This window comes from Cyprinus carpio, unplaced genomic scaffold, assembly GCF_018340385.1.
Source record: "Cyprinus carpio isolate SPL01 unplaced genomic scaffold, ASM1834038v1 S000006532, whole genome shotgun sequence".
Classification (NCBI taxonomy): domain Eukaryota; kingdom Metazoa; phylum Chordata; class Actinopteri; order Cypriniformes; family Cyprinidae; genus Cyprinus; species Cyprinus carpio.
This window is the reverse complement of record NW_024879197.1, coordinates 402,159-427,440: the sequence shown is the minus strand read 5'-3', so window position 1 is coordinate 427,440 and position 25,282 is coordinate 402,159. Positions and strand designations below refer to the sequence as shown.

The 25,282-nt window shown below is 37.5% G+C and overlaps 2 protein-coding genes across 2 annotated transcripts in view; both read left to right on the top strand.

The window, feature by feature from the left end:
• Nucleotides 1-6,194: 6,194 nt before the first annotated feature.
• Nucleotides 6,195-10,329, top strand: LOC109079542 (extracellular calcium-sensing receptor-like). Its single transcript, XM_042754505.1, has 6 exons — nt 6,195-6,420; nt 6,669-6,957; nt 7,060-7,815; nt 7,946-8,173; nt 9,158-9,281; nt 9,416-10,329. The coding sequence occupies exons 1-6, from the start codon at nt 6,212-6,214 to the stop codon at nt 10,327-10,329; spliced, it is 2,520 nt and encodes an 839-aa protein (XP_042610439.1). The 5' UTR covers nt 6,195-6,211.
• Nucleotides 10,330-25,087: 14,758 nt separating this feature from the next.
• The window catches only part of LOC109050405 (extracellular calcium-sensing receptor-like), a 3,598-nt gene continuing 3,403 nt past the window's right edge, over nt 25,088-25,282 (top strand). The window contains exon 1 of the mRNA XM_042754503.1: nt 25,088-25,282. This exon is cut by the window's right edge and continues 20 nt beyond it. Within this exon, the coding sequence (XP_042610437.1) occupies nt 25,097-25,282 (186 nt within the window). The 5' untranslated portion in view covers nt 25,088-25,096.

Here is a 25,282-nt window from a genome sequence, read left to right as displayed (position 1 = left end):
GTGATGTGAGCATTTTAGACAGAAGCAATCATGAATATATATTGGCTTTTAATAATTGAACTAATAATACATCAAACTAAGATTCACACAGAGTAAATATGCGTATAACAATACAAACAGTAAAACAAATACCAGACAAAAACGGATAACAAATGAGAGAGAGAGAGTGAAAGGCTGAGAGAGAGAAGGTGAGAGAGAAATAGGTGAGATCACAAAATTATCGCCCTGTATGGCAAAATCACATACAGTAACCTTTTGAAAGACAACAAGGAATCAGATCACCTTGAAAAAGGGAATAGACAACCTTAAGCAGCATTTAAATATATAGAAAATATAGAAAATAATACTTGCATGTGGGTCTCTTTGTGCCTGCTAAAGACGAGCGTGCGTGTGTCATTGTTTTGGAGCTGGGCATGTTCTCTCATGTCTTCCGGGGCGAGCAGACTCGCGCAAAGTTTTAAAGGTTCAACGAACGTGGAGTTACCAAAGAAATGATTCAGAGTTCGTCTCCCTCGTGTAGGGAGAGGCGAATATGAGAATAAAACTTAGTAAAGAAAAGAAAAGAAAAACAGAGATGAAAGCTCCCTAAGGAGTCATCACGACAGACGTTCTCTCAGACGAAGTGCGGACGAAGTGCAACGAGAACTCTCTGTGTCAATCTCTTATGGAGCGACTGGGTTCACGCCTCTGTTCGCGCGAACAACCAATGAACGTCCACGATCTGAAGCGGGAAAAAGTTCCTTTGTCTCTGGGGAGACACCCACTCGAGTGAGTTATGGTGTTTTCAGAATTCAGCAGTTATATTCCAGCAAGATGGTAATTCCAGAATAATACATTTTACTGTAATTTCCTATGTATGAGTGGTTCGGTCAAAGCAAGACGGTTAAACAGATACCAAGAATGACAGGTAAAGGTAGGAGAAACATAAAGTTACATTTATATGCAGAATTACACACATTTAAAGTTTGATTAACACACAATAAAAATGCAGATACTCCAATTTGATATGGAAGACATCTAAGCACAAAAAGGAAATACAGTCAATATATTTAGAATACATTTACTTTCCTTGTTCCTTACAAGAATTCCTAGCGAGCTGGGCTTTTTCTGTTTCTCCCAGTTGGGTAATAAAGTTTTATGACCTGGTCAGGAATTTAAACCCAGCCATGCTGGCACCGTTCATTCAGCTTGCAGAGAGTTTGATTTACCTGCATGAGTTCAGGGGCTAAAAGCTTTGGGTTTTAGCCAAGGAATGTGCATTGTTTTAGATTCAACGAGCCATGATTCATTAATTCAGAACCAATGAATGAATGAACTGCTCATACACTACAGGGGACATAAGTCTGAAGTAATGAATTTAGGTAAAGGGGTGCAGAACCAGTGGTGGTTTTGTAGGCAAACATCAATGCCTTGAATTTTATGCAAGCAGCTATTGGTAGCCAGTGCAAATTGATAAACAGAGGTATGACGTGTTTTCTTTTTGGCTCATTAAAAATGAATCTTGACGCCGCGTTCTGGATTAATTTTAAAGGTTTGATAGAACTGTCTGGAAGACCTGCCAAGAGAGCATTGCAACAGTTTAGCCTGGACAGAACAAGAGCTTGAACAAGGAGTTGTGCAGCATGTTCCGAAAGAAATGGCCTGATCTTCTTAATGTTGAATAAAGCAAATCTGCAGGACCGGACAGTTTTAGCAATGTGGTCTAAGAAAGTTAGCTGATCATCAATCATAACTCCAAGGTTTCTGACTGTTTTTGAAGAAGTTATGGTCGATGTGCCTAACTTGATGGTGAAATTGTGATAAAATGATGGGTTTGCTGGAACCACAAGCAGTTCTGTCTTGGCAAGGTTGAGTTGAAGGTGATGGTCCTTCATCCGGCAAGAAATGTCTGTTAGACAAGCTGAGATGCGAGCAGCTACCGTCGGTTCATCAGGATGTAATGAGAGGTAGAGTTGAGTGTCATCAGCATAACAATGGTATGAAAAGCCATGTTTCTGAATGACAGAACCTAATGATGCCATGTAGACAGAGAAGAGAAGTGGTCCAAGAACTGAGCCCTGAGGCACCCCAGTAGTTAGACATTTCGACTTGGACACCTCACCTCTCCAAGATACTTTGAAGGACCTATCTGACAGGTAAGACTCAAACCACTGGAGTGCGGTTCCTGAGATGCCCTTTGCCAGTAGGGTTGTCAGGAGGATCTAGTGGTTAACCGTGTCAAAAGAAGCGGATAGATCAAGCAAGATAAGTATTGAAGATTTGGATTCCGCTCTTGCCAGTCTTAGGGCTTCAACAACTGAGAGCAAGGCAGTCTCAGTTGAATTTCCACTTCTGAAGCCAGATTGGTTGCTCTAAGAGGTTTTCACCATTTTCAGGTAAATTAAGTCTCTAAAATCACACAAAGATTACATAAAACTGTCCCTGACACCTTTCTTACTTGTATGGACATGCTTCTGTTGAATATTTACTTAAATAAAAATGGTTTACTGTCTTCGAAAAAGTCCGTTAGCATTTCAACTGTTTTCAGATGAGGTATGCTAACTCTGTATATTGAGCTCTTATTTATCAAAGTTTTGACTTTTAATCCCATGTTTATGTGTAGATGGAAGGTTTTGACAGCTTTGTGAAGGTTTTGTCAATGGATTATTGGAACTAGGCTAATTTATTTAGCCTAAAAATATGGGCTGTACTGTTAATCAATGACATCACTTAAAGGAGAGTGAATTAACTGAATCTAGTTAAAACGTTATTTGATATTTAATGGCAAACAATTATAAAAAAAAGTGCCAAGATATCTAAATTTCTGAAGGAAGCTGCTGACAGAGATGTGGGAAACAAGGGTAAGCTGAGAAAGCTCATTAAATCACTTCATGTGCATTTTTTCACTACATATTTACATATATCACCATGCATCTGTTACACTTCTTTATTAAAGTTATTTTAAGAAGGTTTTGACATCCAAACATGAGTGAGTGATGTTAAAATGTATTTTATTTCTGTAATCAAAGATGAATTTTCAGCATCATTACTCTTCATAAGTAGTAGTGGAAGAGGTTAGAGAGTTTGACTCCTAACCCTAAAGTTGTGTGTTCGAGTCTCGGGCCGGCAATACCACAACTGAGATGCCCTTGAGCAAGGCACTGAACCCCCAACTGCAGAAATGGCTGCCCACTGCTCCGGGTGTGTGTTCACAGTGTGTGTGTGTTTACTGCTTTGTGTGAGCACTTTGGATGGGTTAAATGCAGAGCACTGTTTGTCACGTCACTTCACGTCACTTCAGCAAATGTTAGATTATATCTTTAAAAGAACTTTTCATTCAACAGAAGAAATAAAGTAATTCAGGTTTAAAACAACTTCAGACTGAGTAAATTATGGTATAAAAATAAAACACTATGACAGAATTGACAGACAACAGAATTTTCATTTTGGGTGAACGATCCCTTCAATATGAATACAACAACAAAACAGAGAAAAATCACTCACTGCTCTTGACTGATTAACTTTAAAACAGTTGCTTTAAAAAAATAAAAATAATAAAATACTGATGTCTATAGTAATTTTGGTCCTGAGTGGAAAAATTATAAAAATTTTGATGCTGACCAACAGCTCTTGTTTAGAGGAATTCAACCCAAATGATGTATAGCAGCTAAATAGATGACCTCTTTTAAAAGGGCCAGGAGACCAAATGCAAAAGAGTGGCCAGCAGACATGCTAAATCTTTGACAAACACACTATGCACTAAAGTAAAAAAAAAAAAAAAAAAGGATGCAACTGTGAGAGCATTAGTCTCATAGAGGAGTATCATGGCATAGGTTAGTTTGCTAGTTTGCAAATTTAGTGTTTTATTTCGAGTTTTTATTTAGTGATGTCTGCACACAGATCTGTTCTACTTTGATGTGTAATGTTGAGGTGTAAGAGGTGTTATATTTCTGCACTTTTCCATTTTCTGCAAATAAAGAAAAAACTTTGTCTAAAAAAATGTTTTGTGCTATGGAACATCAATGCTTGTTTAAGTGATGAACTCCATTACTCGTTTTCAATACTTGTTTGCTTTCAGACATGATAACAGACATTTTATACTTGTGCTACAACTGTTTCGCCTGTGCTACAAAGCTTTCAAACTCTGTAGCACCAGTGCTATGTGCAAAAAAAGTTAACATACAGCCCTGTTGGACTATTGATAGTACCCAGAATATCAAAGTCCAGTAAAGAAGGCAGAGCTTTTTCGCATTTTACTCTTAAACTCTCGAATATCCTTCTGATAATGTTTGGGGCTCAGACACACTCGCTCTATTCTAAATCTAGATTAAAAATACATCTTTTAGCCAAGCATTCACATAACACATATCATAACCTTGTACTCTAGTAATAAATGCACATGATTATCTTTTGCCTGAAATAATATGAACAGCATCTATGCAAATCCTTCTCCTTTTGTTTTCCTGTTTCTGTCTCTCAGGTTGCCCATCCCAATGTTACAACAGCTTGGATCCAGCCTCACTTGTGGTGACTTCAGATTATGCCAACACTCATGTAGACTCCAGATGATGGCAACTATAGATGAACATACCAACCTGACAAATATTATGTACTGTAATCATTGCCTTAAAGCATACGTTGATTGATTTTCAACCCACTTTGGATTGTTACTATGATGGTAGGTCGCTGTGATTTTGCCAAGTAAGACATGATCCTGGATCAACATCTTTTGATGATCCTGGTTCAACATTATTGTCCAAAAATATAGACTTAACCCAATCCCTACTCCTAAACCTAACCCTACGCATAAATTATTCCTAAAATCAGTGGGAAATAATAGCTGATTAACAAGGGTGTCGAAGTACCCTGACTGTAAGCCTAAAACAGATATTTCCTGAAAAGTTATATCTCAATTCTGATTTGTTGATTGGAATATTGTTCCAGGATGAACAAAGTGTTGATCCAGGAACATGTTGTACTTGGTGAACTCATGCTCACCATGATGGTAATATATGTGAATGAACAATGTTTAATCTTTCTCTGAATTCCATGAAATATCCCCATTTATTTGTCAGCCAAATAATGTTTTGCATTATCCGAATATTGTTCATTTACATATTAAAGACTTTGTGATGGTATAAATTGGATTTAAATTCACTGAACTTTAACTGAACATGACTTTGAACTCATAACTTGTAATATCTTAGAGTTATTGACATATGAACATTAATTTGTTGCCAGAAAATGCTCCCCATTGAGTCACAGTCACCTCGGGCTGTTTAAATTATTATTTTATTATTATTATTATTATTATTATAGTAACCTTGAAACATGCATTTTCTGCTTTGATTGTACAAAACCATTGTACCCTTACAATCATGTTTTTACTATGGTAAAGCTAGTAATCATAACTGTAGTAATCTTTTTTTTTCTCAAACTAAGGTTTTGATATCATGGTTCTACTATAATAATATTTTAGTAATTTAGTAATGCTGGAGTAAAACTGTGGTAACCATAGATTTTAAAACCATGGTAAGGTCGGTAGTAAGACCATAGTTATGGTGATTACTGTGAATTTACTTCAACAATCATAGTTAAACCATGGTTAATTTTGTGGTTGACTTTTGTACGGACATATGAACTGAATGCTTCTATTTGAAAATCACATTAGATAAAACCATCTGATAAATATACTTTAAATGCATTTGTATGTTTAATCTGTTCACTGAAAATAAATTTGCAATTGCGATTGCACATTGTTTTTTATTAATTATTGTGTGCAAGGATATATATATATATATATATATATATATATATATATATATATATATATATATATATATATATGTATGTATTGAAGACAATATAATATATGAGATAATATACAATTATATATATATTATATAAGATAATATAATTATGATCTCAATTTTGGAAAAAAAAATGTAACTGTTTATATAAAGAACACACAATGAAAGGAATCTGTGTAAATCATAGCTTTTTGCTCTAATAAAATGGAAACTTCCAATATTCATAGTTTTGCTTTTTAATTTCATTGAAATTCAGACCATCTAATTAGTTTGACTCTATTCCACTCCTACTTGACCTCCTCCTTTGAGGTAATTGGTTTTGCTCTTAATCATTCATCCATATGAATTTTGTCTATAAAAGAGTAAATAGACTATCATAGGTCATTTGCATTTGGCAGTCGCAGTGGAGCTCAATCTTTGGGATGCTTCTCTTTCTTTACACAATCCTGCTTTTACATCAGCTTCATACAAAGGCAGGAAACACACTATGCCGAATGATGGGAGACCCTAAATACCCGCTGATTTCCAAGAATGGAGACATAACCATTGGAGCACTTTTTCCAGTCCACAGCACAGAGACATTACCTTCATTTGAATTTACAAAAAAACCTCAGCCTCTCTCATGCTCCAGGTTTGTTACATTTATACAATGAAACTTTAATGGTGAAAACATATTTAAAATAATTACATGCATTATAAATATAAATTCACATTATAATAGCAATATTTAATATTATGGTCTTTCAAGCCATAAATAAAATAAAATAAAAAAATATATGAATGCAGTCTTTACCATCTCCACCTTATTATTGATTGATTGATTGATTGATTGTAATATAGTTGCTATTTAGCCTTCTGATTTAATGTTTAATTTCACAGTGTGAATCTGAGAGATTTTCGCCTGGCACAAATCATGATCTTTGCCATTGAAGAGATTAACAGAAGTGAACATTTGCTCCCAAATATTTCTATCGGTTATCGAATATACGACACCTGTGGTTCAAGACTGTCTACCATGAGTGCAATTATGGGACTGATGAATGTTCAGGAGTTTGGTGAATACGACAGATGTAATGGACAGTCTCCTTTGCATGCTATAATAGGAGATTCAGAGTCTACTGCCACAGTGATTCTCTCCAGAACTACAGGACCTTTTAAGATCCCAGTGGTAAAATGCAATAACACAAATGTTTGACATAATCAGTGATGACTGTCTCACTGTTTCCTGTGGTTTCTTTCTTTCTTTTTTTTTTTTTCTTTTTTCTTTCAGATAAGTCATTCAGCTTCATGTGAATGCCTCGGTAATAGAAAAGATTACCCTTCATTCTTCAGGACTACGGCTAGTGATTACCACCAGAGCAGAGCACTTGCATACTTAGTCAAGGATTTAGGCTGGTCTTGGGTTGGAGCTGTGCACAGTGACAATGAATATGGAAACTATGGAATGGCAATATTTCTGAACATAGCCCGGGAGGAGGGGATTTGTGTGGAGTACTCAGTCAAATTCTACCGAACAGAAACAGAAAAACTCCAGAAAGTGGTAGAAAAAATTAAAAAAAGCACTGCAAAAGTGATTGTTGCATTTGTTTCATTTCTTGAGATGGGTTTACTTATTGATCAGCTAAGCATTCAAAACATTACAGGCCTTCAAATGATTGGAGTGAAGTCATGGATAACTTCAGAAAATTATATCACTCCAAACAGCTTTCGTGTGCTTGGAGGGTCACTGGGTTTTGCAATGAGAAAAATCCATATTGAAGGGTTTTCAGATTATGTTACAAAAACATTCTGGAAAACAACCATCCCATGCTTACACATTGAGCGGAATTCTTCTCAATATGCATTAAGTTGCAGAAAATATGACGATCTACTTGTGGTGAAAAATTACAATGAAGATGTAACTGAACACAGATATTCAGCCAATGTCTATGAAGCAGTTTTTGCTGTGGCTCATTCCCTTCACAGTCTGCTCAAGTGCAAAGAACAAGAAGGTTGTGAGAAAGGCCTGACAATACAACCACAGCAGGTAAAGATAAAACACAGATAAACAGAAAGGAAGAAAAGAGGTTAATAATATTTATGGTGAACAATGTGTTAAAATGCTTCAACGATAATACAAAATAAATACAAAATTGTATTTATTTATTTTTCATTAGGTGGTTGAGGCTCTGAAAAAAGTAAATTTCACCGTAAGTTTTGGCGATCGTGTGTGGTTTGACAGCACTGGTGCTACAGTGGCCCAATATGAAGTTGTAAACTGGCAGCAGAACCCAGATGGATCATTCCAGTTTAAGCCAGTGGGATACTATGATGCCTCTTTTCCCCCTGGTCAACGCTTTGTACTCAACACTGAAAACATAATCTGGGCTGGAGGAAAGTTGCAAGTAAATAACCCATTGGTAAAACAATGTCTGATTAAATTGAAGGAACACAACATAAAAAAAAAAAAAAAAAAAAAAAAAAACTATTAACATTTAGAAAATACATAAATTATACAATGCTATATGGGTAAATATTATAAAAGACAAACTTTGCCTTTACTGATATCTTTGTATTGAAATTATTATATAAGATATAATGTGTCATTATGAGTCAACATCTCTGTGAGTCAACACTTTGAATCGTTCATCTTTTTTTATTAATTCCTAGAGATTAGGAATATTCAGAGCATTAAGGTGATTTTTTTTTCAATTTCTGTAATACTTTAAATTTGATACTTTTATATACAGTGTCATTCTATATATATATATATATATATATATATATATATATATATATATATATATATATATATATGTATATATATATATATATATAAACAAAATATAAGGTTTTACTATGATGTTTTAACAATTTAGCACATATATTGGTACAAAATATTTCTATTTAAAAGAAATGCTGTTATTTGTAACTTATATATATATATATATATATATATATATATATATATATATATATATATATATATATATATATATATATATATATCAAGGAATACAGAAATCTATCACTGAAAATAAACACACACACAAACAAACAAACAAATAAATGAACAAAGCACGACTCTTTCCAACACTGATAATAAATCAGCATATTGGAATGATTTCTGAAGGATCATGTGACATTGGAGTAATGGCTGAGAAAATTCAGCTTTTATTAAAACATTGCTATTGTGTACAGTATATTAAAATATTGTTATTTTAAATTGCAATAATATTTTACAATATTAAAATTTTTCTTTATTTTTGATCAAATAAGTGCAGGTTTCGTGGGCATAAGAGACTATTTAAAAATAATAATAATAATAATAAAATTCTTACTTAACCCACATTTTTTAATGGTGGTGTATATAATTTTTTCCTATGTAGAAGCCAAGGTCTATGTGCAGTGAGAGCTGTCCTCCTGGCACCAGAAAGGCTACACAGAAAGGAAGACCTGTCTGCTGTTATGACTGTATTCCATGTGCAGATGGAGAAATCAGTAATGAGACAGGTAATTCTCTATTCTCTAGTTTGTTTACCCTCTTAAATCGCACTTTCCCTCTTGCATTGCACTTAGCAAACAATTACCATTTTTAATCTCTTTTATTTTATCTCTGAATATAATGATTACAACTTCCTTTCCAGATTCAAATAACTGCAAGCAGTGTCCAGGGGAATACTGGTCTAATGCTGAGAAAAATAAATGTGTGTTAAAGGCTGTAGAGTTTCTTTCATTCACAGAAGTTATGGGTATAGTGCTAATCTTTTTCTCACTGTTTGGAGTAGGATTAACTGTGCTAGTGGCCTTCCTGTTTTACAGCAAAAAGGACACCCCCATAGTAAAAGCCAACAACTCAGAGCTGAGCTTCCTGCTGCTCTTCTCTTTGACTCTGTGTTTCCTTTGTTCACTTACTTTCATTGGTCAGCCAACTGAATGGTCCTGCATGTTGCGTCACACAGCATTTGGGATCACTTTTGTCCTCTGTATCTCCTGTGTTCTGGGAAAAACAATAGTGGTGTTAATGGCCTTCAAGGCTACACTTCCAGGAAGTAATGTCATGAAATGGTTTGGGCCTGCACAACAACGACTCAGTGTTCTTGCCTTTACACTTATACAGGTTCTTATCTGTGTGCTTTGGTTAACAATATCTCCTCCATTTCCTTACAAAAATATGAAATATTATAAGGAAAAGATCATACTTGAGTGCAGTCTGGGTTCAACTATAGGTTTCTGGGTTGTGCTCGGTTATATTGGCCTACTGGCTGTCTTGTGCTTCTTTCTGGCTTTTCTGGCTCGCACACTGCCTGATAACTTTAATGAAGCCAAATTCATAACATTCAGTATGATAATATTCTGTGCTGTATGGATCACGTTTATTCCTTCTTATGTTAGTTCTCCTGGTAAATTCACTGTAGCTGTGGAGATTTTTGCTATTTTAGCCTCAAGCATTGGTTTACTATTTTGCATATTCGCACCTAAATGTTATATTATCCTGTGTAAGCCTGAACAAAATACAAAGCAACATGTTATGGGAAAAACACCACCAAAGACCTATTGAGAATTAAACTAATATTATGTTAGAATTGTTGTTCTTGTTGTTGCTGCTGTAGTTTGCATATTAAGATATATATATATATATATCTTACATGATTCTTTAAATTTCACAACACAAATATACTGAATAATCAAACCAGCTTTTATTATCAACACTTTACTTGTGTCCAATAGTACACACTATGTATGTATGCGCTATGTACTCAATCATGTAGTTAAGGTGTGTAAGGTTTTTTTTTTTTTTTTTATTTTTTTTTTGTCATTCCACATCGTAGTCTGATACCCCCAGTGTAAACACAATACTCACACTATTTGTAGTGACTTATATGACTTCATAATGACTTCAAAATGCTTTTGGGCAAAATAAGCAAAGGGTGCCTCAAAAGAGGTTGGCCACCAGAGATGAAAATAATATCTATGACAATCTATGGTATAGTATTAAAACATGTTAAGCTGCAAATGCTCCCTTAAAATTATATTTCTACTTGATCTAACATTCAAATTAAATTGTTTTAAAAATAAAAATTTAAATGATCTTTACTCTTGAAAATTAGTCAAAATGTATAATTGCTTCTATAAAGCATAAGTTGCACAAGGGCTAGCATGATATCTTGGCATGTCAACAAACTATTTTTTGTTACTTTAGTGTTTGAAATAGTCTTCTGTAATCCATTGTGACTTCTTATCACAGTATGAGCCAAAAATATATTATTTTAGTATTATATTCAGTGAATGTTGATTAGAACTGCATTAGAAATATATTTTCCTTTCTATTTTAACTCTTATCTCAGGTAGCTCGCTTGATTTAAAGGGGTCATGAACTGAGAAATCAAAATTCCTTTGATCTTTTGATATATCAGAGGTCATTGTGCTATAAAAACATTCTGTGAGTTTGAAGTCTGAAAACAATCTACCAAAATGTCAGGTTGTGGAATGTGCCACTTTATGACGTAATAGCATGGCTAAAGGCAAATGGGAGTTTTACTTACTAAAAAAAATGTTCTGAGGGCAGAAAGGAAAATGATTGGACAGATTCAACCAACAAAACTGAAGCAGAGGCAGGGTCAGGAAATTTGGACGTGTGGATGGAAAACTTCAGAAAGGTATACGTTACTCATGCTTCGTGGGAGGCATGTTTTGCAAGGTAAGTGAATTTACCATATATTTCTATGAAAAAAAAATCAACATCTCTAACATTTACAAAGATAAGTTGCGAACAAAGATGCACAGAACCAGGGGCGGAGCTTGGCTGACAGCTTGCCCACCCAGTCAGATGGAGAAAAAAAAAAAAAAAAATATATATATATATATATATATACATATATATATACATACAGAGTTCTGGCATGAAACTCTGATGGCGCAGTCCAATAGGTCTAACTCAATCTGACGTAATGACATCATTATCACATGGCACAGCTGATTGGTTCTCTCCTGTATTAGTAGCCAATGAGCTCACTGATCAACATTCAAATATATGACTAGAGCTTGCCGTAACAGAACAGAACAGCGAATTCAGCATCTAAGATAAGTGAATGTTCTTCTAATCCATATCACTGTGAGTATTGCGTGGTCTGCCTAATTGAATTTAAAAATGAGGAACCATAATCAAGTTTCAAGTGCCATGTTAGCAGTTTGCATTGTATGCAGGAGTGTATATTAAGCATATTAGCAGCAGCATTTAGCATCTGTGTTTAAACAGCTGGAGAAAAAGCAGTTTAGAGCATATCTAATCGCTCTGATGACACGCCGATAGTAACGGACATGAAACAGGTTAAATTAATTAAGCATTCTTGTGTATGCATTCCAATGGGGGTTCGCCATATACATTGGCGATTATCCCAGTGTTCACGTTCATTATTTCTAAGGTTGATCTTTTCTTTGTGATTAGTATATGATTGATTTCAGCTGCACGCAGCGTTATCGCAGTCACATCAAAAGGCTTGTTCAGCTTCATGCGGTGCTGCAAAGATCAGCTGTCGTCTGACAAAGCAAAACATTTTGGCTTGTGAGAAAAATACACATTTACTGTATGACACTTCCATGTAACTTAAGCAGAATATCGCTGTGGAGAAATCGCTAAACTCCAGCACAGGTATGTTTTCATATCATCAGCGCTGGTTACGCCATCAGTGAGCTTGCACAGGGTTGCCAGATTGCACAGATTAAGTAAAACACAGGAGAAAAGCTCTGTTTGGGGACTAAAGCTCTTCACATCTGGCAACCACAAGCATGAATGCTACTGTAGTGAAGACTTGTTTGCAATGAAATATAATATGCAAATGACAAATAATAAATAAATAAATAAATAAAATTAATTAGTTATTTAGTTAATTAATTAAATAATAATTTGTTATTGATATTGTTATCAAGTTTAAAATATGATTAATCGTGCAGCCCTAATCTATGGCTGCTGAAACAGTTCTGAGTGAAATGCATTACAGTAGTGTAGTTCTGAGAAACTTTGCTCATGCGAAGTGTGCTCTCGCTGTGCTGTGTAATTCAGAAAAAGGAGAAAGAACATCATTCAGTTCATTCAGGTCAGTCCACCCAGGGGTTTTAGCACACTGTAACTTTAACAACTTTTATCTGCATGAGAGAAACAGACTAAAATTAGTGTAGATGCCATTCTTCTAACGATGTAGCAAGTACATCGGGTGTTATAGGAAGTGTTCCCTGTTCCAGTTTACCTAATTAATGCAGCCTAAAAATCCTTTAATGGATTTGGATATTAGAAGAGTATTAGTGTGTTATGCGTAAGCCAGGTTAAAGAGATAGCTCTTTAATCTAGATTTAAACTGCAAGAGTGTGTCTGCCTCCCGAACAATTTCAGGTAGGTTATTCCAGAGTTTAGGCGCTAAATAGGAAAAGGATCTGCCGCCAATAGTTGATTTAAATATTCTAGGCATTATCAAATTGCCAGAGTTTTGAGAACGGAGCGGACGTGGAGGACTATAATGTAGCAAGAGCTCATTCAAATACTGAGGTGCTATAAGTAATAAGTAAGATTTTAAAATCTATACGATGTTTGATAGGGAGCCAGAACCGGGCTAATATGGTCATACTTCCTGGTTCTAGTAAGAACTGTAGCTGCTGCATTTTGGACTAGCTGGTGTTTGTTTATTAAGTGTTCAGAACAACCACCCAATAAAGCATTACAATAATCTAACCTTGAGGTCATAAACACATGGATTAACATTTCTGCATTTGACATTGAGAGCATAGGCGGTAATTTAGATATATTTTTGAGATGGAAAAATGCAGTTTTACAAATGCTAGAAACGTGGCTTTCTAAGGAAAGATTGCTATCAAATAGCACACCTAGGTTCCTAACTGATGACGAAGAATTGACAGAGCAGCCATCAAGTCTTAGACCGCGTTCTAGGTTATTACATGCAGAGTTTTTAGGTCCTATAATAAACACCTCTGTTTTTTTCAGAATTTAGCAGTAAGAAATTACTCGTCATGCAGTTTTTTATATCAACTATGCATTCTATTAGTTTTTCAAATTGGTATGTTTCACCGGGCCGTGAAGAAATATAGAGCTGAGTATCATCAACATAACAGTGAAAGCTAACACCATGTTTCCTGATGATATCTCCCAAGGGTAACATGTAAAGCATGAAGAGTAATGGCCCTAGTACTGAGCCTTGAGGTACTCCATACTGCACTTGTGATCGATATGATACCTCTTCATTTACTGCTACGAATTGATGGCGGTCATATAAGTACGATTTAAACCATGCTAATGCACTTCCATTAATGCCAACAAAGTTTTTGAGTCTATGCAAAAGAATGTTGTGGTCAATAGTGTCGAACACAGCACTAAGATCCAATAGCACTAATAGAGAGATACAACCACGATCAGATGATAAGAGCATGTCATTTGTAACTCTAAGGAGAGCAGTCTCAGTACTATGATACGGTCTAAATCCTGACTGGAAATCCTCACAGATATCATTTTTCTCTAAGAAGGAACAGAATTGTGAGGATACTACCTTTTCTAGTATCTTGGACAGAAAAGGTAGATTCGAGATCGGTCTATAATTAACCCTCTGAAGTCTGCTAACCTGGATACGCGTTTTGAGGCTAATTCTCCTGATAAGACCGAAAAGAACTTAAATTACACTTTCAGTTTTGATCGTACTGATAAGAGCAGTACATCAATCGAATCTGTAAAGGGTCTACTTTTATTTGTTTACACACATGATAACAACAAAACTTTGTGTATTTATAAAATAAAGAAAACAAACAAGTAGCGCTGTATGCAGCCTTGGTCTGCTGTGATCTTCATTTAGAAACATGTCATTAAAATGAACTGTAACTCAACAAATACTCAATACAGAGACATGATATATCTATAGAAAGCTTGACATGTCTACTTTTAAACTATGAAAAACACATTTTCTGTGATAAAGTAATCCACATGAAAACAACGCGATGTCTGTCTTTCATGTCTCCCTTCATTATATCTAATGTGACCACGCCCACGCACCGAGCGCGCTATTGTTTTATAAGCATCCACGTGAAGCTTGCGGCGGGTAACCACCCTCATCAGAGCAAACAAAGCAGCGAGACTGTACTTCACGTTTTTTAAATGTTACTGTTCGCTTCACACTGAGAGGAATAAGACATAATTCACCTCAATGAGACTGCTGAGAGGAATAAGATTTGGATTACCTCAGAAAGAAGAACGAAGCGGCTTGACCCAGCAGAGACTAACATGAGTAAGTATTGTTTACTATTAATCTACTTGTATTAGTTTTTTATTATTATTATTATTTTTTATGTTCTATAACATAGACAGCAATACGATATAAAAGTAATATGAGTTATAATGTTGCTAGCTTAATGTCAGTAAGAACGATTAGACAAAACTGTGATAGGCTATTCTCTGTTCACGAGTATAGCCATATATGTTTATAACTATATATATTGTATAGGCCTTCATACAAAGCATGCTTGTGTTTTCAAGAATGTAACTAAGCTTCTGTTCATCAATATCTTCTCTGGTGTTAAATTATTTTTAATGTTTATACCCCGTGTTTGCAATCGTCTGTGGTGTAAAAAAAAAAAAAAAAACAAGAAAAAAAGTGTATCAAGTAAGCTGTAAATATCACTGACAATAAATGTGGTAATTGTGTTCTTTTTTTCCTATAAATTACTAATAGTATCAGTGACCATCACAATAATGTTAATAATGCAGTTTATTTGTGTAAACAGCATGCTTAATTTTTTATTTCAGATAAATAATAACCTGTTGCAAAGCGAGCCAATGCATGTAAGCAGCCCACTCAGGAACCTGGAACACAGCTAAGACCAAGCGAGGCACACACTCCCATCTCTTCAACGTCTCTTCAAAAAAGTATGTCCTTCAGAGCACATAAACAATATACATTTTGGAAATGCCAGCTATGTGATGTTCATTTATATATATATTTCAACATGACACATGAGCCTGCATTTATTTGATCCAAAATACAGAAAGTTGCATTTGCTAAAGCAGTAATATTGTGAAATATCTTTACTATGTAAAATAACTGCTTTCTATTTGAATATATTTAAAAATTTAATTTATTCCTGTGATCAAAGCTACATTTTCAGCATCATTACTCCAGTCTTACTCCAAGTGTAACAATATACACTATACCATTTAAAAGCTGGGAGTCAGAATATATATATATATATATATTGCAGTATTATTCCTGCACATCTCGGGTCTGTTCATACTAAAACAGCTTTGCTTTAACATCATATACCCAACAGGAGCTTTTGGATATCGGTGAGGACTTTTCCAACAGTTTTATCACCAATCTTCGACAGATCCCTGAGATCTCCAGAACACCGGAGGACACGCACTCTACCCGGCTGGGCGGAAGTGCTCGCAGGCGGCGTTGAGATCGTAAACAAAGGTGGGGGAAGTGCGGAGGTCTAAGAGCTAAGCTAAAGCTAACACCGCTCCAGCTCTCTTTACCCAGCATTTTCTTCGCTAATGTGCGGTCACTGGGGAACAAAATGGATGAGTTACGACTTCGCATCACCCACAGTAAGAGACTTTTGGACTGCAATGTCATGGTTTTCACAGAAACATGGCTACACAGCGACGTACCCAATAATGCTAGCCGGACGCTACACGTTCCAGGCAGATAGAACAGCAGATGACTCCGGCAAGACAAGAGGTGGTGGATTGTGCATTTATGTCAACAAAGCTTGGTGGACGAACACTGTCATTGTTGGGAGATACTGCTCAGCTAACCTATAGTTTCTCATGGTTAAATGTAGACCTTTTTATCTGCCTAGGGAGTTCACTTCCACCATAATAACCACAGTCTATATTCCACCGGATGCTAATGCCAAGCTTGCTTTGAACGAACTTCATGCAGCCATTAGTAAACAACAGATTGCTCACCCGGAGGCTGCTTTTATTGTCGCGCGTGATTTTAATCACTGCAAATTAAAGACAGTGCTCCCCAAATTCCATCAGCATGTTTCCTGCCACACCAGAGGAGACAAAACTTTGGATCATGTTTACACATGAGATAACAACATACCCTAATCAGAAGACATGGATGAACAAGGAGGTGCGACTTCTGCTGAAAGCCCGCAACACTGCCTTCAGGTCAGATGACGCTCAGGCCTACAGTAAATCCAGGGCTAACCTGAAAAGGGGCATCAAAAAGGCCAAGTACTGCTACAAGCTGAAGGTAGAGGAACACTTTTCCAACTCTGACCCCCGACGCACGTGGCAGGGCATCCAGATCATCAGTGACTACAAGTTAAGCAATTCCACTCCAACGGTCACGGACGTCTCCTTCCTTAACGAGCTAAATGACTTTTATGCTCGCTTCAACAGCGACAGCAAGGAGACGGCCACCAAAATCACACATTCAGCAGACCACCAGCCTCTCAAACTCACCTCCACAGATGTCCACACTGCAGTGAGCTGGATCAACGCACGCAAGGCTGCTGGCCCCGACGGCATTCCTGGACGTGTGCTTAGGGCATGTGCAGAGCAGCTTGCAGGGGTCTTCACAGACATTTTCAACCTGTCCCTCACCCAAGCAACTGTGCCAACATGCTTTAAGTCCACATCCATTGTGCCATTACCGAACGACTCCTCCCCAATGTGCCTGAATGACGTAGCACTCACACCCATCATTATGAAGTGCTTTGAGCGACTGGTCCTAGCACACCTCAAAGACTGTCTCCCACCCACACTGGACCCACACCAATTTGCCTACCACAGAAATAGGAGCAAAGAGGAGGCAGTATGCACAGTGCTGCACTATGCACTCTGCACTCACACACCTGGACAATAACAACACGTATGTTAGGATGTTGTTTGTTGACTTCAGTTCAGCATTTAACACCGTCATTCCCTCCAAGCTGACCACAAAACTTGGAGACCTGGACATTAACACCTCCCTCTGCAACTGGATTATGGACTTTCTGACCAACAGAGCTCAGCATGTTAGGTCAGGCCACACCCACTCCACCACCATCACACTTAACACCGGTGTACCACAGGGCTGTGTGCTGAGCCCATTCCTTTACTCCCTTTACACCCACGACTGCAAGCCTGTGCATGGATCCAACTCCATCATTAAGTTTGCAGACGACACCACGGTGATTGGCCTCATCAGAGACAACGATGAGACTGCCTACAGGGAAGAGGTACAGCACCTGGCCACATGGTGCACTGACAATAACCTGCTCCTTAACACCAGTAAGACAAAGGAGCTCATTGTGGACTTCAGGAAGAAGAAAGGAAGCATGCATGACCCCATCCACATTAACGGGATGTTTGTTGAATGTGTCTACAGCTTCAAGTTCCTGGGAACCACCATCGCGGGGGACCTGTTCTGGACCACAAACACCTCCAGCCTGGTCAAGAAGGCTCACCAGCGCCTCTTCTTCCTCAGGACACTGAAGAAGAACCAACTGTCTTCAGCCATAGTGGTGAACTTTTACCGGTGTGCGATCGAGAGCATCCTGACCAGTTGTATTACAGTCTGGCATGGGAACTGCTCAGTGGCTGACTGCAAAACACTGCAGAGGGTGGTGAAAACTGCCCAACGCATCACAGGGACACCACTTCCTGCTATTGAGGACATCCAGAGGAAACGCTGTCTACGTCAAGCTCGCAGCATACTTAAGGACTCCTCTCACCCTGACCATGGACTGTTTAACCTCCTGCCCTCCGGGAGGTGCTTCAGGAGCCTCCGGACAAGGACCAGCAGATCCAGGAACAGCTTTTTCCCTACAGCGTTCTCCTTGCTGAACTCTGCCCTCAGACCCCCCCCACACCATACACACAGACTCCTCCCCCACTTCATCACTACATCTGACTGATTTATTTATTTATTTACAACAAGCAAAAAACAGTAAACTTGCTATTACTTGCACTACTGTCTGTTCATCCAGAAACACTGAATAATCCATTTGCACACTGAAATATTTTCTATGCACTTTACTGTCCATTGCACTAGTGGAAATGATGTTCATATGTTCATAGTTTCTGCTTATAGTGTACATACACTTTTACATAATCCATCTGTATAGTATGTTCATAGTACGCCTATCTGTATATCATGCTGATAGTGTTTAAAATCTGTAAATTATGTCCATAATACTTACCTGTATAGTTATTGTACATATTGTAGACCTTGTATATTCTGTAATTACTGCTTATTGCACTTTTGGTTAGATGCTAACTGCATTTCGTTGCCTTGTACCTTACATGTGCATTGACAATAAAGTTGAATCTAATCTTATATATATATATATATTAGATGCTAACTGCATTTCGTTGCCTTGTACCTTACATGTGCATTGACAATAAAGTTGAATCTAATCAGCACACAGGTGATGATAAATACAATAATCATGTTAGAAACGATGCTGTTCTTTCAATTAATCAAAAAAAGAATCTATTTTCAAAATTATTATTATTATTATTATTATGATTTCTGAAGGATCGTGTGACTGGAGTAATGATGCTAAAAATTCAGCTTTGAAAGTCAGCTTGGATTGTTCCTAATAAACTGTTTAACTGCACTCGCAAGTGAATCTCAAGTTATTTTGTGGGATAATTAAATATATTCTAAATAAACCTACAAACATAAAAATATATACATTTATTTTGTCCTCACATTCTTTCTTGTAACTCTTCCCTCTCAGTCACATACTTGACTGAAAGGCTCATTATGCAGCTCATTATGAGGGTCTTTGTCTTCTCAGGTGTGAATCACACAAATATTCATGAAAGTTAATGCCTATTCCCATATGCCCTTTTGAAACAAAAAGTGTCTTAGAAATTTTAAATTAATCTATTGTTTTCTGTGAGTGAGTAAACAAGATGATTTTCACATCATTTTGAAGCAAAAATTCTAGGCTACAAGCTCCAGGTTTGACAGTCTTGTGACCAAATGTTCTATGACCTTATTTCAGTGACTTCAAAATTGTATTTTTTTACTAACCACACATAAACGTTGTTTTCTCAAAAACACAATCATGTACATACATGCTATTTACGTATTACTGTAGCCCAGTTTGTACTGATTACAGTGTTATTATACTTTAGCCATATATCTATTTATAAGGTACTGAAAAAAGCACAAAAGTCAGGGGATGTCAAAACTTCTCCGGGTCCCCAAAACCCCCAGACCTCAGAGGGTTAACTAGTTCTTTGGGGTCAAGTTGTGGTTTTTTGATGAGAGGCTTAATAACAGCCAGTTTGAAGGTTTTTGGGGACATAGCCTAATGACAATGACGAATTAATAATAGTCAGAAGAGGATCTATGACTTCTGGAAGCACCTCTTTTAGGAGCTTAGATGGAATAGGGTCTAACATACATGTTGTTGGTTTAGAATATTTAACAAGTTTATACAATTCTTCCTCTCCTATAGTAGAGAATGAGTGGACCTGTTCCTCAGGGGATCTATAATGCACTGGTCTTATGCGATTCTGTAGTTGACGGCTGCATGGTTACAATTTTATCTCTAATAGTATCGATCTTAGAGGTAAAGTAGTTCATAAAGTCATTACTGCTGTGATGTTGGGAAAAATGTCAACACTTGTTGACATTCTGTCCCTGACCAGGTCCTCCAGAATACCAAGCTTAGAGCTGACAACAAACTCAGCCTTTTTGATGAGTTTATTTAGTCTGTTGACATCCTTTGCTTTGATTTCTGCACCCGAACACAGCACAGCAAAGAAGATAGTACTCACAACAACAGTCTGATAGGACATCTTTAGTATCATGTTACACGTTGAGAGACCTGAGCTTCTTCAAGAAATATAACCGACTCAGGCCCTTCTTGAAGACAGCCTCCGTATTTGTAGACCACACAAACTTGTTGTCCAACTCAACTCCCAAGTATTTGTATGATTTCACAAGTTCCAAAATAATCCCCCAATGCAGACTGGAGAGGGTGGGGTCTTATTTCAGCTGACATCTACCACAATTTCTTTTGTCTTCGCCACATTTAACTGCAAGTGATTTTCTTCACACCACTTCACGAGACGGTCAACGAGATCTCTGTACTCCTCCTCCTGCCATTTCTCTTTACATCTTACTATAACTGTGTCATCCAAGAATTTTTGCAAATGACATAACTCAGAACTGTACCTAAAGTCTGCAGTGTAAATTGTAAACAGGAAAGAAGAGTTCCTTCAGTGTCCTGAGTGTTCCTTGAGGGGCCCCCGATGTTACTTATCAGACGTTCAGACACATCCCTGTAATCTCACAAACTGAGGCTTGCCTGTCAGATAATTATGGATCCAAGTGACTAAGGAAGCATCCACCTGTATATCTTCCAGTTTTGCCTTCAATAATCTTGGCTGGATGGTATTAAATGTACTGGAAAAATCAAAGAATCTTCTCCAAAATACTTTGAAGGACCTATCTGAGAGGTAAGACTCAAACGTAAAATGAAAACATAAAAATTTAAAACTTGCTACTGGGGTTCCTCAAGGCTCAGTACTTGGACCACTTCTCTTCTCCATCTACATCACGTCATTAGGATATGTCATTCAGAAGCATGGCTTTTCCTATCACTGCTACGCTGATGACACTCAACTCTTCTTCTCATTCCAACCAGATGACCCGACGGTAGTTGCTCGCATTTCAGCCTGTCTGAGTGACATTTCTAGCTGGATGAATGACCATCACCTTCAGCTCAACCTTACTAAGACTGAACTGCTGGTGGTTCCAGCTAACCCATCGTTTCATCACAACTTCTCTATACAGCTGGGTTCGTCAACCATAACTCCTTCCAGGACAGCCAGAAACCTAGGAATTGTGATGGATCATCAGTTAAGCCTCACAGACCATATTGCTACAATGACCCGCTCTTGCAGATTTGCCTTATACAACATTAGGAAGATTAGACCCTTCCTGTCTGAGCAAGCCACCCAACTTCTTGTCAAAGCTTTTGTTCTCTCCAGACTGGACTATTGTAATGCTCTCCTGGTGGGCCTTCCTGCATGTACTATCAAGCCTCTGCAACTGATCCAGAATGAAGCAGCGAGGGTTGTCTTCAATGAGCCAAAAATAGCTCATGTTACTCCTCTCCTTATCAGGTTACATTGGCTACCAGTAGCTGCTCGCATCAAATTGAAGGTACTGATGCTTGCCTACAAGACGACCACTGGCACGGCGCCAACATACCTAAGATCATTAGTTCAATCTTATGCGCCCTCCAGAAGTTTGCGCTCTGCAAGTGAACGACGCCTTGTGGTGCCATCCCAAAGAGGTTCAAAATCACTCTCACTGACTTTTTCCTGGACTGCGCCCAGCTGGTGGAATGACCTCCCGATCTCAATTCGAACAGCTGAGTCTTTACTCATTTTCAAAAAACATCTAATGACTCATCTTTTTCGCCTGCACTTAACCAACTTATACTAGTACTTACCTTTTCTTTTTCTTGTCTATCATATTCTTAAAAAAAAAAAAAAAAACCTGGCTACGTGTTCTGTACTAGACTAACTGAGACTTGTCATAGCACTTGTTCTCTTGGTGATCTGATTGTTTCTATTGTTCTCATTTGTAGGTTGCTTTGGACAAAAGCGTCTGCTAAATGATTAAATGTAAATGTAAATGTAAAACCTAAATGTAAAAAAAGAATATTTATAAAACAAAAATGTCACGTAAGAGCTCAGTAGAAACACAGGACAGACCATCCGCTTGCCAGTGGTGTACCAACGGAGGCCCAGCCACGGCAAACCACTGGTGGCGTGCCACCCAAAATCACTGGCAGATCGACATCATGTTTAGGTTGATCGGCTTGCTGAGGGTGGTCCAACAGTGTTAAGCCACTGAATTTGTGCCGCCCAAAAAACTTTGGCGGACCGCTAGGTCATTGTTTGCAAATTTCTGGGATGGCATGTCGCATTCTGTGACGAATGCAGGCGAGAGCCAATGAGTGTTCTATTATCCTGCCATAAAACCTGTCATTTGAAGCAGCAACATTTGAATTTGTAAAGAGTGCATCAGCGCGGGCTTTGATGCTTAAGCAGGATTTATACTTTCACCTGGCTCCACACTGTGAGTCTCTGCTGACTGCACACACACCTTTCACAACTGGACGAGGCTTTCATACTTGTTGCGTTCGCCGTTGTACTATTCTTTGAAACAGCAGGGGGGCAACAAGGAGTAATTGTCCTCTAAAACCATCAGGAATCACCGGTGAGAAGAAGTCATTTGCCATCAAACACAAGACAACTTCTAGCAAATAAATGTATAAATAGTGTCTAAATGAATTTAAATTCTATTTTTATACAAGAAAAATAAAATCTACTTCAAATAAAAAGCCTTGGATAAACTATGTAAAAAAAAAAAAAAAACTATGCATTGTTTTCCCTCAAAGCATCAAAAAGCACCTGATGGAGTTTGAACTTCACATCAAACTGCTTCTGTTTCACATAAATGCCGGCACATATGTGCATGCTCGGCTAGAGTCGCCCTGAACTCGTGCATCTTTGAATGTGGAGCTGTGTGGAAAGTTACAAAAAATGCTGTGCACACCCCAACAGGAAATAAGTTTGTGTGCACTCAAAGAGAAACTTCCACCAATACCGAGATGACATCATATTTGCCACGTGTACTCGCTGCTCATGATGGAGATGAAGAATGCAGAATAAAGGCTTGGATTTGGGTCTGTTCCTCGCAGTCATATGGATTCAGAAGGTTTGGATTACAACGCATGAATAAAATAGTTTCATTTAGTAATTATGTTGGAGTTTTGGTGTATTTTATAGTTCTATTGTCAGTCACAGCATGTTGGAGAAAATGCATTTTGTGGCCCATGGCAAACAAAGTAAACATTACATGACAAGTAAAGGTTTAAGAAATGTTATTTATTTTAAGGGTTTAAAGTGAAGTCTTGTTTAACATGTAGGCATTTTCTTGGAAACAAGCTGGCAGCAGAAATCACACAGAACAGAATTAAATGTCATCATTTTATGCTACGTAAACTTGTAAACAACTAAATAATGCAATTGAAAACAAGGTAATTTATATGACAACTAAAAACAACAATAATAATAAAATTAAGGACGCAATTTCAATATTCAGATGGCTTCATTTTTAGGTGTCGTCAATACGTCAGTTTTGTACGTTTAAATGCTGAAAATATGTCAGTATTGTACGTTTTAGTGCCTGTAAAAACGTAAGTAAATGTTTGTTTTATGGAACCACATTTTACATAAAATACATACAAATTATCTTGAGCTCACATTGGTGGGACAGGGGTACAAACATGAATGGGGAGAACATTGGACAGGTTTGACACAAGAAACATAAAAGACTGGATGGGCATGACGAAGAGAATGAGGCAACCGAAGCCACACTGCCATCAGACTGACGACCTTGGTGATGGGATATGGACCTATAAAGTGACCTCCTCACACCCGGATGACACATGAGTTTGGAAGAATGACCCCATTGTAAGATGGGGTCAGGCACAAATAACAGACCCGCCAGACACCCTGCAGGCACCCAAACCCCAGCTAGAGCTCACCTGACCCAACCCTCGACACCCCAGGCAACAGCCCCCACCACACGGCCCGAAGTGGCCAAAATGGTGTCAGATGGAGGCTCATCTACAAACTTGCCAAACTGCCGGGACAGAGCGTCGGGCTTACTGTTCTTGAAACCCAGTTTGTAAGACAGCATGAAGTTGAAGCACCCGAAGGACAGTGCCCAGCCAGCCTGTCTGGAGTTAGTCATTTGGTCAACTGAATGAAATAACAAACAGCTGCAAGTGCATGCACAGCCACGCTAATTGTGAAATGCAATGCGGTCGGCATGTGCAAAAAAACAAACAAACAAAGCATCATGCAGGAGAGAAGATAGGTCTATCAAACCTAAGCCCTGACAAAATGTAAATAAAGTATGAGAAAAAAAAAATGTATGGTTTAATTTATTGATTTTTGTTTTGTTTTGTTTAATTATTATTATTATTATTATTATTATTATTATTATTACTATGCATTTGCACAGGTACTTTACATAAAAGCAGGTCTCATGATTTTGAGACAAACTTGTATCTTTCAACCATTCAGTTCAGTCTATAATCTGATAAAATCAATGGTAAACAAGAAAGGTAAGGTTACCTGTACAACATTATGACATCACTGGGGTTTGATAGATTTACACCACATTATTACATTAACTTTGTTTGTGATGTGCTCATAATGAGTCTGACAGACACTATATAAATAAACTCATCATCATCAGAAGAGTAAGGGAGGGCCTAGAGTCTCTGTGATGCTCATCTTTGGGTTCTTGCTGCTTTGCAGCATTAAAACAAAGGGGGAAACAAAGGTTAACTGTAGTATGATAGGGAAACCAGAGTACCCCCTGCTGTCCAAGGATGGAGATATTATCATCGGAGGAGCTTTTTCAATTCACAGCAAAATAAATTTGGAAATGCCATCTTTTACAGAAAAACCC

Coding starts and splice junctions, on each gene's coding strand:
- LOC109079542 (XM_042754505.1), top strand. CDS start 6,212: ATGCTTCTCTTTCTTTACACAATCCTGCTTTTACATCAGCTTCATACA. Junction 6,421..6,668: donor CAGCCTCTCTCATGCTCCAG/GTTTGTTACATT, acceptor TTAATTTCACAG/TGTGAATCTGAGAGATTTTC. Junction 6,958..7,059: donor GACCTTTTAAGATCCCAGTG/GTAAAATGCAAT, acceptor TTTTTCTTTCAG/ATAAGTCATTCAGCTTCATG.